General features: G+C 38.2%; 1 protein-coding gene across 1 annotated transcript; it reads left to right on the top strand.

The window, feature by feature from the left end:
* The first annotated feature begins 10,879 nt into the window (after nucleotides 1-10,879).
* Nucleotides 10,880-16,169, top strand: krt4 (keratin 4). The gene is made up of 9 exons (XM_079432350.1): nucleotides 10,880-11,647; nucleotides 13,318-13,526; nucleotides 13,619-13,679; nucleotides 13,779-13,874; nucleotides 13,973-14,137; nucleotides 14,221-14,346; nucleotides 14,434-14,654; nucleotides 14,768-14,832; nucleotides 14,930-16,169. Exons 1-9 carry the CDS (start codon nucleotides 11,240-11,242, stop codon nucleotides 15,082-15,084), a joined length of 1,506 nt encoding a protein of 501 aa, XP_079288476.1. The 5' UTR covers nucleotides 10,880-11,239; the 3' UTR covers nucleotides 15,085-16,169.
* Nucleotides 16,170-19,963: the final 3,794 nt, after the last annotated feature.

Here is a 19,963-nt window from a genome sequence, read left to right as displayed (position 1 = left end):
CTAAAAAAACAACAAAAAAAAAAACACTATTGTAAAATGTTATCCTTTTTCAGTATGAAATTCTTCTAATATGCAGTAATCGCAGCTTTCATTACTCCAGCGTAATGACCACAAATGAAAGTAGTAAAGTAGAATAAAAAGTTAAAAGTTTCTCACACAGCTGAGACAAAGTTCTGACAGCATTATGGGCAATCGCATTTGACAGTTCCTTTGTGCATTCTATCAGATTTTAACATAGTTGTCATCAAATGGGTAACTAAAGACTAAACTAAAGGATAGATAATGTCAAAACTAATAAGAAAAATGTGTGTGCACAAATACAAGTGCAACAGATTAGACAGAGTACAACAGATAACAAACAGCAGATGTTTCAGTGGCATTGGGCAAGAAAAGCTCGAGTTTGTATGTTCCACTGTGAGGTTGCTATGGTGAAAGTGCTTGGCATATGTTACCAAGGGCAGAGTGTATGTGAATTGTGACTGTATGTCACCATGGAAATAGAAGATGACTGGAATCAGTGGTTTTAAAAACACATTATTCACCACACATTAATGCACTAGTAACAGAAAAAAACCTACAAGTGAGCTAATGTCTGTTTTTTCCCTTGCGTAGTTCTAGCAGGAAGCCGACCCCCTTTAACAGAAGAAGGTGGAGCTACAAGGCTGTTGTTACATAACAAAACTTCAGCAGTAGGTTACTACTGTTACCTAATTTTCTCTATATGCATATTACTTATGAAAACGACAATTGAAATACATTATTTAGTTTAAAGTATGCATCTATATTGCAAAAGTGAGTCAAAATGTTTAAAAAGTGCAGTTCACTACTATTTTTAAGCTTATGAATGGAAAACATGAAGTGAATGAAATGAAGAGGAGGACTGAATCAAAGCTCACTGTATTACCGTTGACAGGAAGTCTTTGTCATAAACTCAGTGGTTGCTAGGCACTGTAAAAACAAAAAGCAACAATAGTAAATGTTACAGGAATACCATCTTCTGACTGTTGAGACAAGTCCGATCTAAGATATTTTATCCTTTGTAAACAAATGTGATCTCACTGCTTTATGCTAATACTTCAAAATAGGAATCCAAAACTAATTTTAGAACAGACAAGCACTTCCATGGGAAAAACACTCTGTGGTCATGTTACTGTTAGCTGCTAGATTAAAGTGGCATTACCATAAGATGGGAAAATATGACTATCCGCTAATGATGAAGAAATGAACAATTGTACACCACCCAGCCGCCCTTCTCTGACTTCATCTCTCTGACTCTGTCACTGCCTAAAAGACCATCAGGTCTAGACAATATTGGGAAGTCTCCGAGTTTAGCTGGTTAGCATCTACTGGTTGATGATGTAACTACCATCTGGATGCAAAAGCTTCTTTCTGAATTGACAGCCTTTGAAAAGTCATTAGAAAAATTATATTTTTTTGCAAGCAAAATCCGTCCATCCATTTTCAAAACTGCTTGTCCTATGTAGATTTGTGGAATGCTGGAGCCTGTTGCATTTATCCTAAATTGTAAATAGCCTATCTCACTGTATTAGTGTTTGTTTTATGGATGTTTGTGATCGACAGATAGTGACAGAAATCCTCAAGCTGAATTAAATTCAATATTAGGATTTTAAAATATTTAAGAAATGTTTTTTGCATAAAATATGTAAAAAATTAAAACTATGAAAACTTACATGATTTTATTAAAAAAATAAAAAATAAATAAATAGTAGCCTAAATAATTAGGTAATATAATTATTGCCAAAAATTGTGGAATTCATTATTATTAAAGGTAATTTGCTTAAAGGTAGGTTAGGGGATTTCGGAAAGGCTAGAAATAGAAAGCTAGATTTGAAAGCAAGATCCCACCTTCACTGCATAGCTAATCCCTCTGTAAAGCCACGCCTCCTCCAAAACACAAGATGAGAGACGGCGTTGGTGGAGATTTGAATGCAACGCTGTCACATTACCTTATGTCTCATTCACTGGTGAGAAAATATTATGGTACAAAGTGCATAATATTACAATAATAACGCCTTCCTCTGTCTGCAATAGCGTAGGCCTAATGAACCACGCTGATGACGTATCATGTCTGCGACATTGTTATGCAAATACATACGTTGACAGTCAGGTAAGACAGCCTGTCGTAATGTTTGGAATGAATTATCTAATTGGTCAAACATTTCATGGTCCTTTGCCTTCCACAGATTATATAAATACATATAAATACATTTAGACCATTTAATTGATTGCTATATAGGGTTGTTAAGAGACTTAACAAAAATGTTTCTGAACCAAATTTTTGTTTGAACCAAGTTTCACTGAAACTTTATAGGTCATAGAGAAAATATTACTCAACATTGATCATTGTATGCTGCTGTCTTGAGCTACTGTATGCGTTTTATTTATATCTGCTTCACACCTGTGGATCACACCTGCTGTCAAGTTTAAAGCTCTTAGTTCATTCTAAGTTTAAGTATTATTATGTTTTATTACTTATTTTTTTAACTGCACCTTTAGGCTTACACTTGTCTGGCTATAATAATATGGACAGCTCTGAACCTGTTTTCTTTGGAAAAAGAGCTGACTTTATGAATGAGTAATTGCTCAACATGATGTTGAACAAGTAGGTAATTGCTGTCTGAAGTAATGATATCCCAATGAGTAGTAAATGGCCATGAGCAACTGGCAATTAACTGATGTATCAGCCGTATTAAAGCAAATCCTTTCATTCATGAAGTCTTAATGTCCTGCCTGGAGCTGCAATAATGTTCAAGCACCCATAAATCTCCATCTCGCTTTTTTTTAATTCTGCTCTTTCAAGTGTCTAACTTGTACATTTTTATAGAATGAATCACAGATTGTGAAAAAAGTGAACCTTGTCATGTAATGTCTTTTGGTCAGATTTTGTTGCTTAACCATTCCAGCTGTTTTTAATTCAGTGGTCTTTTGAAATGGTGTATAAATGTCAGAAATGCTCGTAAAATAAAGAGAAAATTCCTGCATTTTTAAGGGTAGATTTTCTTAGTTTCTGTATTCTGTACTTTAAAGTCTAAAAACTTTATTGTGCAGAGGAAAAATTTTAAAAAATGTTGACAGGATATGTTAGCACATTCATGTGGCAAGTTGTCAATTGGAAAATGCATTTTTGATCATTATTTGATAATTGTTTTAATACAGAATGTGGAATTTAATACGGAAGCCCTCAAATATCTGTTTTAATGGATTGTCATTCATATTTAAGCAGAAAACACACAAATAAATGACTACAATAAAATAAAAATAAAATATATGAAGAACATAATATACAAAAATGTCAAACCAAGGTTATGATTAACATAAATTATAATTACTGAATTGCATAATATAGCACAATATAAAACATATAACAACTTGCCCCAAACTGACATTTATATATATATATATATATATATATATATATATATATATATATATATAAAGATTCAATTTCTATTGAATTCAGTAGTAAATCTGTTGAAATTATGGGTGTGCCTAAAACACATAAAAACTGTGAACTCTGTGAACTGACACACTAAGAGGTATGATTGCAGCTGTTTATATGAGCACCCTCATTGTTTGAAGGTATTCTCCGTTGGTTCACAGCATTTTCAGAAGTTGCAACTCACTGACAGTGAGTAATAAGATACTCCAGAATGAGTTTCTCTAAATTCTTTAAGCCAACACTCATTCACTAAAAGAAGGCATACTCAGGTTATGAGGTTGGAGAAGGAGGAGAAAAGAGGCATGTAGAGACAGGGCCGTTTATACACTTCTTTCACTCCTTGGCTTTTTAAAACAAATCAAATAAGGAAGAACGGAAAATAAACACACAGTAGATACAAAAGTATCTGGCTCAGTGCTGCACACATAATCATAATGGCCAAGTTTTTCTGCAATGTCTGTTGTCGTTAAAATAATTTAATGACTTCCCTTGTGAAAAAGAAGTGCACTTAAGTATACTTTTATAAAGTGTACTTATTGAAGAAATAATATACTTTAAAAGAACACACATAAGTGCAAATTAAATGTTATTTTCGACGCTTAAATACATTGTATTTGTAATTAACTTCAAATGTATCACTTTTGTACTTTTTAGTACATCTTTATATGTACTTTGTTTCTAGTGTCTTTAAAATATGGTTAAAGTGTACTACTAATTGTCACGTGTGTGTTCCCGTTGAGTTCCGTTTTGCCCTTTTTTAGTTTGTTTCCTGTCATTAGTTAATCATTGTTTATTCTTTTCACCTGTCTTGTATTAATTATCTCGTTTGCTCCTTTCGTTCCTGTCCTTTATAAGCCTTCAGTTTGTGTATGCCCTGGGTCTCAGCTTAATGTTAATTTTGAATGGTCTACGGGTGTTGATGCATATTAAATACTCCTGTCTTCGTGCGCCTTATTCTACAACCATGACTGTGTAACAGAAACCGAGACCTTAAAAAAATAGATGAAAGAACCAAGTTCATCGCCTTGGCTCAGGTGAGCCACGACCCGCTCCCCTTCACGAGGGCATTCGTGCCGCTCGCCCTCACCAGCACCCTCGACGGTGAGGTCCTCAAGACACTGTTCCGGCTCGGGATCTTACCACCAGCCAATGGAGCTCCCGGACACTCTCCATTGGCAGTAAACTTCAAATGTCATGAAGCTGCACACCATCTCTCCACAGTCTCTTTGAACGGAAATGTTCCAAAGAGGCAGGAAAGTCAGAAAAAAATTCATTGAGGAAAGAAAGAAGAACAATTGTTATAAAACATATCCAGTCATTATAAATGGTTCAGTTGAGTGAAAGCAATAGACACAGTTGCAGTTCAAAGTATGTATACACCTTGCAGTATCTGCAAAATGTTAATAATTTAACCAGTAAGAAGGTAGAGGGATAGAATCATGCTCTGATGAAGCAGTTTATTCAGAAAGGTGTATGTAAACTTTTGACCACATCTACATCACCTAAGAGGTGAATTACCTCAATCATCTGGGCAACATCGTAGTAGAATGCTGGGAGATGTTCCTTCAGATTTCTTACAAACACTAGATTTCCTGATCACACCATCTTCACTGACACGGGGCTTTAAAAATAGATAACATTTTTACAAACATTTTTATTCCTACTTTGCAGGGAATAAAACATAACTTTATCAATTACCCAAATATAGATTAATATCCCACAATCTATGAAAATGAAGAAAGGTACCTTAAATTTTTTTCCCTCATCTTGCCTTCCAAGCTTCTCTCGCACATCTTCATAAAGAATGTTCCTGTATTTGCCACGACTGACACAGTAAAGTTGCTGTCCTCTTCCTTTGTTTTGTTACCTGTAAAATATATGATGGTTAGAGGGAGATCTGTAAATGCACAGGTGGGAATATATTACTTGCAAATGGAAAAGATTCAAAGCATTTAAAATCCATAGGGATAGTGACTTAATATAGCACTTTTAGCTTGTCATGTGTGATCAGGGTGAGCTGACTTACTTCTAACATCACGTGTTTCCACACTGTATCTCCAGCAACAAATCTGTACTGATCCTGCAAAATGAATTACTCCGGATAAGTACAAAAATATTACACATTACAAACACAACCAGTAATGCATCTTGCTCTTCAAATGCAACACAAAAACACTACAACATTATTTCTAGAGGTGGCTGTTATTGAATATTACTGGTGGTTATAATATCGACATTAAATATTATAAGATCGGATCTTTGAATTTTGTTTAGTAGCGTTGAATTGAATTTTAAATCGTTTAGTTAAAAATACAATATTGTATATTCAGCAGTCAAATGCCTTGGTCCACGCACGCGATTCCCCTCCCGAGTCCATATAGCAAGAACTGCCGGGTGTGAAAGCTGCAGGAATGGCAAAACTAAATTAAGAATAAAGAAAGCTTATATCAAGATATACTTGATTCTTTATCTGCGGTACAGAAAATCTCATCTGTAATCATCCAAACACGCCGCCTCTGTTTTCGTTTGATCAGCTCACGCTTCGCGACTCCAGAAATATGTCACGCAAGGCATTTTTCAAACTAAAAAAAATATATATATATATTGAATGCATGAAAAAAAAAAAAAAACAATAACAATAGTCATCGTCAAATCACAACAACAGCCCAGGGTCATTCAGTTTTTCAGTCCAGAGGAAGTGCAACAAAGCCACTGCTCTTATTGGTTTCAAGTTCGTAGAGAATTCAATAGATTTAAATTACATTTTCAATTCAAGTTTGAATCTTATAAAAAGAGGTGTGCATTTAGAAAATTTACATTTGTGAATATGATATTTAGCTAACAGGAAAATAAGGTTTATGAAATAAGTATCACCTTTTTTTCACATTCATGAAAGCCAAAAATTACATTGCTATAAGTAAACTCAAAATTAGGATTCACATAACATTTGATAAAGTCAAGAGCAACTTGGACTTCGGCCCGGCCACAACGGCCATGGATATATGCACATCCCCCCCAAAAAGTGTAAGAGCAATTCAAGAATAAATGTAAAGACGTTTCATTGTTTTCTAAACAGAAAGAACAGTTATTAATATCATTTTGCAAACGCTGCTGAAGTAGTGCGCCATCATGACGAAGTATTTTTGGCGCATGCGCATAAAACAAAAGAGATACGTGATTTCAGGCTTTTCAATTCTGTTCAAATTTAAGTTGTCCTAATTCATTGTGTAGTTAGACCAAAGACTATTGTTACACTCATTCATGACTCATTAACCTAACTAAAAGTCTGTCATTTTTTACAGTGCAGTGTAGCCTAGTCTAATTAAAATCAAATGTATTTGAATGCAAATAAATTTTGTTTAGATCTGTTAAACTTTTGCTTGCAATTAATGCAATTAAATGTGTTTAAGTGAGAACAACATAATGATATTGAAAGTATTATGTACACAGATGTAAAGTACAGTAATATTACATACAAATACAGTAATCTCATAAATGACACTGTATCAAATTTTATGTTGAAAATTAAACTTCATAGAGTTCATAGTACAAGAGCTGGTGATGAACAGTTTTAAAAGTGCACACGTTTTATTGGAGTATACTGTATAATTCAAGTGTATTTAAGTTTAGAAGAAAAATGCACTTCAAGTGCATTAATGCACATAGACTAAATACATTTAAAATACATTAACAAATGTAAGTTTGAAGAATACTTAAGTTGAAATTAAAATCAATTATTTTGCATGTGCTTTAGTATATTGATAAATATATCAAAATAAGTGTACTTATTTAAAACAATAAAATCACAATTATGTAAAATGTATGTTTAAGTAATACTTAATTAGACATTATTATAAAGTGCATTTTTAAAAAGTGCAATTATATATTAAGACCTATTGTTATTAAAGTTTACTCTCTTTAATTACACTTAAGTAGCCTTTAATTTAGATTATATTATATTATCTGCACGTGCACTTTTTAAAAAAAAGTATACTTTTAATAATTGAAGTTCACAAAAAGTACACTTTTACTGCAATTAAGCACACTTCTTTTTCACAAGGGTTGACATCTGATCAAATAAAAAAAAAGTTTAATTAAATAAAAAAGAAAACCACAACCTAAAATTCCCATCAAATGTTTTGTTGTGTAAAAATTAGAGGTGATTTAATGAAGTACTATAGGGTGTTTTCTGGATCCACCTATTACACATTGATGGTCATGATGAGTGTTGTAAGAAAAGGCCTGCCTGTGCACATGCAATTAAGATGCACTTTTGTATAGTTGTTGCTTGTTTGTCTTGTGCATGGAATATCTAGAACATATCTTGATAACCTTGAAGAGAAAATGTTAGACAATAGCAACTTTGGGTGGATGAAATGTGTGTAAATCATGACTGTCATTGACATAACATTTTTTATTGCTTCTTAAGAAGGCAAGTTCTGCCGAACAGGGACGGGTGTCGCATATCATGGGAGTGGATTTCAGTCCAGCCTCCATAGTCTAGAAATAGAGACCCGACTGGTTTCATTCACCTGAATTCTTAGAATTGAGTTAATTGAGTCTCTTCTCTTTAAACCTGGGTTTGTTTATTGGGTAAGAAGATTTACTTCACGCTGTAAATGTGAGTTGGATCCAGTTTGTTGATGCAGGCCTTCCTTCTTAAGAAACCCCTTTCTTTTGAAGTCACAAACATGTCTTTACAAAATTGGCATGATACTGTCTAAATGTCAACATACCTCATTTACATGCCCATTTACCAAATACAAGATGTATAAAATCTGTTGATTCTAGCCTGACAGCTTCAAGGCAGTCTTACATGCAGAACAGACATACCACAGCAAAGTCCCCCAGGCAAGTGAACAGGCCTCTAAAAGGCATGTTAATCCAGTTGTGCAATATTTAGCAGTAGATGGTCTCGTTGTTTAGTGATCAGTAATTGTAGAGTTTAAAGTAATTATTTCTGTATATTGTTGTAAATGCTTAACGGGAAAGAAAACCTAAAATAACGAGTCCTTTTCAAAGTGGTTTGAAATGGAAATACTGAATGTACCGTCCATGAAAAGGACAATGAAAAAAGTAATAACAATCCCATCCCCCCCATGCATTATTAAAAATTCAGATTAATGAATGTGTTGTTCAGTTGTGTTTTTGTCCTGTTGACTTTTGTTTTGCATGCTTTTAAAATGCAGACAGCTGTTTAGTATGTTTCTCTTGTTAATCCCTTTCAGAAATACTACTCTGACTGGACTAAACTGGATTAAAAACAAGATTTCATCTTCATTTAATCACGTCTAGACTATTGGGTGCCGTTAAAATACATATCAGAAGATGTTCTGTTCTGCACCGCTAGTGTTTTACAATACTGTGGAAAAATAATTCCACCCTTGTGACTGACAGGTGGCCTGGCCGCATACCTTAGTCTTTTTTTTTCTTTTTTTTTTTGTGAAGAATGTGACAAAGTAGATCTGAACTGCTCTTATTGAAATAAAACCACATTGGAAAAAGTATTCAAGTGTGGGTCCAGTCGGTGCTATATGTTAATCCACATGTACATTTTTTTTGTATTTTAAAGCATAATTTCAATGTTTTTTTTCAGTGCGGTAAGTCAGTTGATTATCCAAATAAAGGGTGTGTCCATTCTTGTCATCAGTTCTTAAACTAGGAATTTGCCAAATGCTACAGATCTTTATCTCTCATCATCAAACATGTCCCTTTAATACATAGATAAATGCTTATTTACATACATATCCATATATCTCTTTACGTGTGTGTGTATTATTACATCTAAATTATTATTTAGTGACATTAATATCTACTGTCATCAACCTTGATACTGTCAGAGAGTCACCACAGTCACCGCATTCTCCACCAACGACATTCAGCAGATCCCAATCACCTGATTTCTGATCACCGCCACCTGTCAGCACTAATCAACAGCAATGTATCCCTGCACTCCTCCCGTTCACTCACTGTCTGGTCTCAAACATTCCATGTTGACTAACCTGACCCCACTTACCTTTTGTCTACTTAACAGTTGCTCCAGTGTTCCTATCCCTGTTCTCCAGCGCTCCAGTTCTCCACCGTCTCCACACTCCACTGTTACCTCCGGATCCTCTGGAAAAGGAAAAAGGACATTCACACTCAGATTGTCCCCTAGAGACATTCCCATTCCCCGCCTGCTTATACCTGGACATTCTGCTCATCTTATTCCCCTCTGCTACTACTCAATAAACCTGTTGATTGTATTGCACTTACCTCTGTGTCTATCTGCTGACAGATACATATTTCACATTCTTCTCACAATACACTAATATTTGCATATTCATACTCACAATACACTCTTGCAACACAAATGCGGGTTGCATTGCAATAATGCCAAGGTGCCAAACCCTGTTATGTTTTTAAGAGCAAATGACTTAGAAAATATGCATAACACTTCTTAACATCAGATCAGATAAAATCAGATACAAAAACATGCATGCACACTAATATGTGTGCACAATAATAATAATGTAATAATAATGCCCAAAATCATACTCTAGACACTCCGGCCAAACCCCTGGTCAAACCCTTGTCTGATTACTGTAATGGTTTGCTGCAGTAAACCCTCTCCACAATGTCCCGGAGATCCAGCCCGGACATGCATTTTCTTGCCTTTCCTTCCCTTGTATGTCTGACGTCTTTAAGGGAGCTTATGCACGCCATTGCTAGAGACATAGCTGGATCTTATTACTCATCACAAACACTCATACAAAGTGATGATTGCCGTGCAATGATCTCACACCTTTCACACCTGCTTTATACTATCATTGTGTCATGATAGTTGTAGATGCTTGTGTAATACTATCAAATGCCCAGCAGCGCTGGCTGTGACACCAAGCAGTTGGCTTATGTTGACTTGAACTAGAAATGAGAAATGGTCTGACTATGCAGGGCGTGGGAAGTGAATGATCCTGAAGAAGTTTCCAGGTAGAGCTAAGTGTACTGTATTTTTGTGGCAACTTTTCTCATTGTTTCTCCACAGCTCTATCACACCACTTTGCTCCACCTCAAACACACACACTCATATGTACACACATCTGGTGGAGTTTAGTGCCATAGAACACGTTAGCTGCATTAGCTACTGTGCAGAAGTGTGTGCGCACATTTTCCAACATCAGTACGGACGGAAACTGAGTTCCCTGTTCTTTTTTCCCCTTGTTAATCTCCACAATGCAACTCTTCAGCTCTTGGGGGAAAAAAACCCCTGCCAGTTCCAAACACTGGCAAAAGTAGATGGAAAAAAGCCATTCATAAATGTGAAAGTTGCTTCGCGCCCCACCCTGTTGAGAAGAGCAGAGGTCAACTCGCTCTCTACGGCTCTCCAGCCAACCAGATACTGAGGCAGAAACACACCCGCTGGCAGCCTGTGAGAGCTACACAGTCTTTTCTTAATTTTTCTTCAGAGGTTCTACTGGAATGTCTGTCCTCAAGTCTCTGCCTCTCCTCCTGTTTTCTCACTCCACCTGAGGCGAAGCCTGGGGCTGGGTGTGACACCATTTATCTTGCCACTTTCTCTCTGTACCTGTCTAACAGGTAGGGCGTGTGTCAGGGTGCATCTGTATGCGAGTGTATGTGTGTGAGCAGGCAGCTCCGCCTCCTTTGTGTATAAAAATGGTCAGCCAGCTGCAGAAAGACACGCAGAGGGACTTTGACTCTCCTTTGTGAGCAAGCTCCTCCACTCCTCTCTCAGAGAGCACTCTCGTACCTCCTTCTCAGCTACTCAAACACACAGGCACCATGTCAAGCACCAGGTCTATCAGTTACAGCAGTGGTGGCTCCATCAGGAAGTCTGGCTACTCCAGCCAGTCAGCCTACGCAGTTCCTGCCGGCTCTAGCAGGGTCAGCACCGTAACCAGCGTCAGGAGATCTGGCATGGGTGCTGGTCCAGGCTTCGGTGGAGGATTTGGTGCTGGAGGTGGCAGCTACGGCTTCAGCAGCAGCAGCATGAGTGGAGGCTACGGTGGTGGTCTTGGTGGAGGTTTTGGTGGTAGCTTCATTCCACCTCCCATCACCGCTGTGACCGTCAACCAGAGCCTGTTGGCCCCCCTCAACCTGGAAATTGACCCCATGATTCAGACTGTCCGCACTCAGGAGAAAGAGCAGATCAAAACCCTCAACAATCGCTTCGCCTCCTTCATTGACAAAGTGAGTATTCATGCATTCGGTCTCTCTTAAAATAACACTGACTTTTACATATCATGCAAATTTACATAATGATATCGCTGTGCAATGTACCTGTAGTGCATTCAAATACAGAATTCTTATTTTATTACTAATTATGACCTTTGAACGAGTGACTATTAACACTGGATGCCTTTAGTATTATTACACAACATAATAGCTTGCAGCTGTATAAAAAACTGAGTGACACTTAAAAATGTGTTCTCTTGCACAATAGCTTTCTTTCAGCATATCTGCAAGCGACTTTTTTTTTCATAGATGTAAAAGTTGCATCTGATTACACCAGAGACAGTATCTTTACTAATCGGGCAGTACAAGCAAAGCAGTAGTAAGAGGCTAATCAGCTAAAGTAAATGTTAAACCATTTGTACTAGATCTCTCTAAGTATGGCTTTAGCCTTGGAAAAAAGTCCTCAAAAACCCATGACTGAGGCTATCCAAATATGGGTGGAGTTTAGGTAATAACCTAGCAACCATGTGAGTCATAGATACACACTACTGTATATAGAGCGCACTAGATGAATCCAGTGTGTGTATAATCCAAAGTCTAGACTTTATTACACCACAAAAATTACACAGCTTGTGAAATTGAAATTGTCATTCAGATCCATTTGTGCCATGCATTTTATATCTTATCCTCTTTCTAAAAAAAAAAGTAAAAAAAAAAAAAAAAAAAGCTTTAGTCATCTGTATGTTACACCCATATTTGGCTGCAAACAAACACTTCACAACTTTCTGAGCAAATGTGGACAGAAGACACACCCTGAAGGCCATGCAGTCAGCATATGCACACACACCTTTATTTTTTAGTGCCTTTGGGAGAATTTGCAGTAGGCAGTGTGTGACCAGAATGAGTCATCAGGACCATAGACACCAGATGCTCCAACCTTTTACTCTGCTTTATAACTTTCTAGCAGGTTACAGGTCAAAGACTATGGCCAATAAATGCCTTTGAACTTTTTATGAGGTTTAAGATAACAGGGAAATGTAAATCATTGTTAATGTAAGAGTATGAAAAAGAAGTCTTGAGGAAAAGGGCACTAAAATGTCCAGGGTACATCCAGGTTGCATACATCTAGAAAAAAAAACATCTAAAAAATATATATAAAGACAAGTAGATTACGAACTAGACAGGTGCTGCCATATATGGCTGACCTCCAAAGACCACACACAAAACCTGCCTTAGGGTGTGGCAGGTATGTCTTGTTTCTCTGATGTCGTTGCTCTGTTTTATCTGTGAAGCAATGCTGGTTTGGGGTGAGGCCATTACTGGAAGTTTTTTCCAGTCTAGGAGTTTGTAGCTTGTGTGCAGCACTGCCACACCCAGTCAGTCCACTTTCACCTTCCCTTCCCCCCTTCCCTCACTCCACCCTCCAGAAAAATGCCTGCTAAAATGACTCATGGTCATTTGTATTCCCTTAAACAATGCTTCCAGAGAGCATGCACAAAGAGACTTAAAGAGCTAGGACTACAAAGGAGTCATACAAGACAGACAAAACCATCAATCCACTTCATTCATTCATTTACTACTTTTTTCAGAATGCAGTCTTTCTCAACTACATTTTTAACCTCCAAGGAACTTGAAACTGACAATCTTCAAATAAAAACCACAAAATTCTTTCTTTCTTTCCACAGGTGCGTTTCTTGGAACAGCAGAACAAGATGCTGGAGACCAAATGGAGTCTCCTCCAGGAACAGACCACCACCCGCTCCAACATCGATGCTATGTTTGAGGCCTACATTTCTAACCTGCGCAGACAGCTCGATGGCCTGGGAAATGAAAAGATGAAGCTGGAAGGAGAGCTGAAGAACATGCAAGGCCTGGTTGAGGACTTCAAGAACAAGTGAGTTGTAATTTTGAAATTGAATGATCAGTTGGAAAACAAACCCCAATGGAAACAGAATAGATTTACTCACATTTCCTTTCTCTTAACAGGTACGAAGATGAGATCAACAAGCGTGCTTCAGTAGAGAATGAGTTTGTTCTGCTCAAGAAGGTGAAGACCATTTATCTTTTTCTTTAAAAGACCTACTTTTTTCACTCCATTAAGGTTTGCAACAGCAATAGGGTATAATGTCCTGTCATTTTCTTTTAGGATGTTGATGCAGCCTACATGAACAAGGTTGAGCTTGAGGCCAAGGTTGATGCTCTTCAGGATGAAATCAACTTCCTCAGGGCAGTCTATGAGACTGTAAGTTCAATTCTGTTATGTTTGGCTAACCAAAACTTGTTAGTACTGCTGCTTTGTAAAGGAAGGTAATTTACTGATTGTTTGGTCTGCATTTGCAGGAACTGCGTGAGCTCCAGTCTCAGATCAAGGACACATCAGTCATTGTGGAGATGGACAACAGCAGAAACCTGGACATGGACTCCATTGTGGCTGAAGTTCGTGCTCAGTATGAAGACATCGCTAACCGCAGCCGTGCCGAAGCAGAGGGCTGGTACAAACAGAAGGTCGGTCGACTCTCATAACTTCAACTCTTGAAAATCACCTCATCTATCGCAAGTGCTCATTTGTGTCAAAATATATGTTACAGTTTGAAGAGATGCAGTCCTCTGCTGGTCAATATGGTGAGGACCTCCGCTCAACCAAGTCTGAGATCGCAGAACTCAACCGTATGATCGCCCGCCTGCAGAACGAGATTGATGCTGTCAAGGGACAGGTAATGATGAGCAAGGGTTGATACATAAATAGTTCATATACTGTTTATGTAAAGAAGCTGACTTTATGTATGTTATTGTCACTTTAGCGTGCCAACTTGGAGGCTCAGATTGCTGAGGCTGAGGAACGTGGAGAGCTGGCAGTGAAGGACGCCAAGCTCCGCATCAGGGAACTCGAGGAAGCCCTCCAGAGGGCCAAGCAAGACATGGGCCGCCAGGTGCGCGAGTACCAGGAGCTCATGAACGTCAAACTGGCCCTGGACATTGAGATCGCCACCTACAGAAAGCTGCTGGAAGGAGAGGAGAGCAGGTAGGAAGTTTTAAAAGAACATTTATTTGATATTTACACTCTCAAATCTTTTCGACAAACCTTGAGGTTCGAACAAACATCAGTTAGCAAACCTATTGTCTTCTTTACTCTAGACTGTCCAGTGGTGGAGCTTCAGCCACCATTCATGTGCAACAGACCTCTGGAGGTCTCTCATCTGGTAAATAAAACTCTCTCTCTCTGAATCTCTCATCTTTCTTAGAATCTCATTCTCCAGGTCATGTTAGATACGTGTCTAAATTTTCTTTCTCTTGCAGGTTTCTCTGGTAGCGGCTCTGGATTCGGCTATGGCGGTGGTTTCAGTAGCGCTTCAGGATTTGGAGGTGGATCAGGATACGGTGGTAGCTCCGGATACGGTGGTAGCTCCATCAGCAAAACCAGCGTCTCCTCTGTCAGCAGTAGACGCTATTAAGGAGAAGCGCCCCCCTCCCAACCCGGCATCCTATCTTCCTTACCTGCAACTAGATCACTCTGAACCTTCTTACAACTCAAACCATCTATGGTGCTATATTCTAGCCAGACAGCTATCCCCTGTTAATGAGGAGATGAGGACAATGATTTCTTAAACATAGAATAAGTTTTAGGTTGCTCTGTGCGTTGATGGTAGTTACCCATAACATACATCTCTTGTCTGGTGGCGGCACTGCCATTTTTAATCAACCCAGCTACACTAAATTGACACCAGAACGAATGTAATGGAGAATATGTGCTCCCAGTCACTGAATTGTTTTATTTCTGCACTGAGAAAGTGAGACTTGAATGAAATATATACACACAGAAACCACTGAAGCCAATTAGGCCCTTCACAACAACAGGATTTCAGTCTCATTAGTCTAACCACAAGCAGTACCATGGTTTCACTGGATCGGGGATGTGTTATACAAGTCCTGAAAGTCCTGGTTGAATGTTTTGTGCTGTTACAAGCTCCCTGCTGTATTTTTGTTGACGAATATGATTTTTGTCATTATGCAATGGCTGTCAGTGTTTGTTTACCTATTTGCTGTAAAAAGTACAATACTGCCAGCCTGTAACTGATGACAATGACTTATGGGCTTCAAATGTCCAGTTACCTCACATTCAAGGGAGATCTGTTACAGCAAAAAACAGGCACAATGGCATTTCCATGGACCATCCCTCCTAAACTTTGTGTACTTGCCGAGTTGAAAGAGGAGAGCTTCATTTACTGTGTGGTGACTGTACTACCGTAGACTTTCCCATGTATTCAAACAGCTTCCAGAGCATATTTTACAGTCCCTGTTATAAGCTGAAAAAAACGCTACCAAAAATAAACTATGTTCAACCAGATTTATTTTGTATTGATTGACTTGACACCAATTTAAATTCTGAATACAATAAATCTGAGACTACAAGTTTTGCCTTGATTTGTCTTTTTAATTCGCCTTTGTTGCTTGAAAATGTTGAAATGTTTTGCACCAATTATGGGCAACTTTATTATCAAAGAGCTACATCTGGATAAAAATTAGACAATGGAACCACAAAGAAACTATAGACAGAAAAAAATATGTATTTAATAGTATTAAAACAGATACATTCAATATAATAATTACAATAAAGTTGACCCACTTAATGTAGAACTCCCTTAGTCTTGGTTCTCTTATACCACTACAGTAGGTTAGTTCAGTTTCATCATAAAATTTTAGTAACAATAAATATCTATGTCTAAATATTCCAGTAGCCCCTCAATGCTGATTAAAGATCCAGGGGGTGGGGTTGGATCTACATCTAGGGGGTGGAGATGGTAGGTTTAGGGGTGGGGTTGGGGTGGGATTAGGGATCAAGGGGTGGAGACGGGAAGGTTTTGGTATATGTAAGGTGGGAGGAGTTGGATCTAGATCCAACCACGCCCCCTGGATCTTGTGTTCTGCAGTGAGGACCATCTCAAATATTCTGAACATTTTCGGTACAACCTCACTGCAAAATTCATTTATCCCTTAGCCTTTTTCAGTATTTATCAAACATTATATTTAATGTGGAAAGTCGTTGGGAAGAAGTTTAACTTATAAATTAAATTTATTTGGCTTCCAGTTGCTGAGGTGAGTAGCTGGCATTGCTATCTGGAATTTCAGTGCTGGTCTGTGGAAACTCATTGGGCTGTACCTCTGCCGTGGTTTTGTATATACAAATATATACCAGAATCGCTAACCCAAAAGCAATTGTGAGAACACCTGCAACAATTGGCACTGGATCTGGAGGATTGTATACTGCAAAAGACAAACACAAATGAACATAAGTTAAGTAAAAAAAAAAAAAAAGGGGGAAAAATTAGGGGCACAGTCTAAGTTCAGTTTTCAACCAGTTTTAAGGACCTTGATCTTTGCAATATGGCGGACATGAGTATTGTATCAATGAGAAAACACTGCTAATGCGGCTTCAACATCTCTTGGTTTACCAAGACAAAGCAAATCGTTTTTCAGCTTGTCCTTTAGTCTTATCATGTCAGTTCTTAAGAGGTGACCTGCTCCATTTAAAATAAACACATTTAATTTGGTAATATGATAGTGGTCTGTTTTTATTTAGGGGTAATTTTTTAATGATGTAAAAATTAAGTCATTAAAAGTGCAAAATGCACTAACGTGTGTCTTAAATACAAAGTAGTAGCTCAGCAATGCCCCCTGGCGTTTTTTCTTGAAAATTCTGCATCAAACATATTAGATAAGAGGCAAAGAGTACTGTATGACTAAATGCAAAAATGTGCTGTAACAGAGTCATTTGTCTTAGCTATAACATATCAAAAATTTAGTTGTTTATAGGCACTCACTGTAAATGAAGACTGAATTGCTGGGCTGAGACTTTGGTTTCATTTTTGAAGACGTAAGTTGGAATACACATTCATACTCTCCTTGAGGAACTGGGGCATACTGTGTGATAGATTCGGTGTTGCCTGGTGTGCTGTAACTTTGACTCAAATAAGCACCGTCCCTTCTAAACTCTAAGTACCCCTAAACAGGAAAAAAAAAAAAAATGTGTTCTAAAAGACACATTTTGTGTTACAAAACAATTCAGTTTAAAAGCAAAAGTGTGAATATGGTAATTTACATAGTCTTTTGATTTTAAATAAGCCGAGTCGATGGAGCAGGAGATTTACACATTTTCTTTGTCCCTGATGTGCAGTTTGGTGGCAGGACCATACATATCCACAGACAGTTTAGGACGGGGCAATGCATCTGTCAAAGAGGAGAGTGAAAGGAAGATATTTATTAGAATGATAAAAAGCATGAGGGAATTAGTCAGGTCCCATGAATTAGAGTTTCCTTTGTGGCTCTAAGGAGTAAAACAGACACATTTAAAAACTGGACAAAATGTTGAGGATTTATTTTGCACTACACTGATTTTTGTCATTTGTCCCCGCCTAATAGTACCTGAAGCTGACTACCAAGTAAACAAACAAATAATGGATAGTTCAAATGCATTAGGTCATTTCATGGGGCCTTTAAAAAATTTTCTGGTAAAATGTCATTGCAATAATTTTGTACAAACCTGAGCAAACTATATAGAGCATGCCTCTCTATTTGCAATCTTCAATTTTCTCCACTGGACAATCTTTGATCTTTTTTTCTTTCCCAATGCATCTGATACCCTCAACTGTCTGTGTGAACAGCCGTCTGTCATCCAAAAGCCTTTCCCACTTCAGCACATGCCCACATCCCAGTTCCCTGCACACTTCAGCTGTGGCAGCAGCAGCAGAAGAATCAGCTTCAGTATCGACTTCCCTCTGACAAACAGGTTCCCACTTGCCTTTGAGAGTGACATCCAGAAATCCTAGACAGCTCTCTCCACGTTCCTGCTCCCAGAGCCGAACCAGAAGCTCTTCTAATGGAGGACAAGGGAAGAATATATACATACACACTTGACTTGTATCACAAATCAGATCCCAACTGTTTCTTCTAGACATCAATGAAATTAAAATTCTCAGATTTTGTACATATACTGTATATAATTTCATTTAATTAATGAAACCATGCACATAAACACTCCTATTTCCACATAAAAGGGAATGCATTGCTCTTCTGTACCTGGGGTGGCTTGCTCACTTTTGACAGAGATGAATGTAAGACTTTTCCATTGTACAACATCTCCATACTGCAGGCAAACTCTATTGGGACAACGACATTCGTCTGTCTTAAAACGATACTAGTGTAATTTGTGAGAAACAGAGAACCAGCGAAGGTCCAGTTGGTGCCAGGGGTGACAGGGAGGGTGCGGTAAAACAGACTCAATGTGAAGTTTGTGGCTAGGTTATAGGCTGATTAACACTGAACAGTGTAATTTTCATCCTTACGAAAAGGATTGGGGTCCACAGTCACTTTGGGATGAGAGAGGGCAGCTGGGAAACAGAGAGAAAGAAACAGAGTGACATTTCAGTAGAAAATGTCTCATACATAATACATTAGGATATAATGATATGCATAATAAAACTTACATACGACTAAGGTAATAGGGCTGCTTAATTCAGAATATGGATTCTTTGAGTCAGTTCGAGTGGATTTGTACCAGCATACAATTTTTCCTTCATACTTGGCCGTCGCAGGGATTCTGAAAACCTCAGATGTCACCCAATCAGATGTTACCCACCCAACCCAACCTTCTGTGGTTTCTGGGGTCGGCGAGGGGCTTTCCAACTTGCCCACAGACACAGTTATGGGATACGGAGCACTCCAAGTGGTGCCACAAGCAACCTCTACTATAGAGTTTAGCTCAATATTACTTTCATTTATTCTGAATCGATAGCTGAATGTAGGGGCTGGAGCATATGCTGGAGGTGAGAGACAGAATAAGATGGAACAGAAAAAGAAAAGGGAGGACAACACTTATTATTAACAGCAATGTTGGATCAGCATTTCTGATGCAGCTTTTCATTTACTATGTGCTTGTTGTAACAGCACGGCCAGGCTACCCCATCACTCAACTCCCAAGATCTGCCTCACCTGACTTCTAATCATGCACACCTGCACCTCGTCATCAACCTCATCACGGACACTTCATAAGCACTCACCCCAGTCACCACAGTTGTCCAATCTCGTTGCTACCTACCGGACTCTACTCGGAAGCTCTCCAGTTGATGAGTGTAATCTCTGATTACTTACCTTGTGTACTAACCTCCTGTTCTCCGTCCCGTCCTCTTCTCTGTCTTCAGACCCGTCTGTGTGTGATCAACAGTCTGAGATCTGACTCCTCTCCGGCCACGTTCCATCCGCCTGCAAAGCAAGAAGACACTATTAGCACTGTCATCTGACACCCGCAAGATTCACTACAAAGAAACTACTCACCTT

Source organism: Barbus barbus, assembly GCF_936440315.1.
Source record: "Barbus barbus genome assembly, chromosome: 13".
Classification (NCBI taxonomy): domain Eukaryota; kingdom Metazoa; phylum Chordata; class Actinopteri; order Cypriniformes; family Cyprinidae; genus Barbus; species Barbus barbus.
The sequence above is the reverse complement of the archived record's forward strand: the minus strand, read 5'-3'. Positions and strand labels throughout refer to the sequence as shown.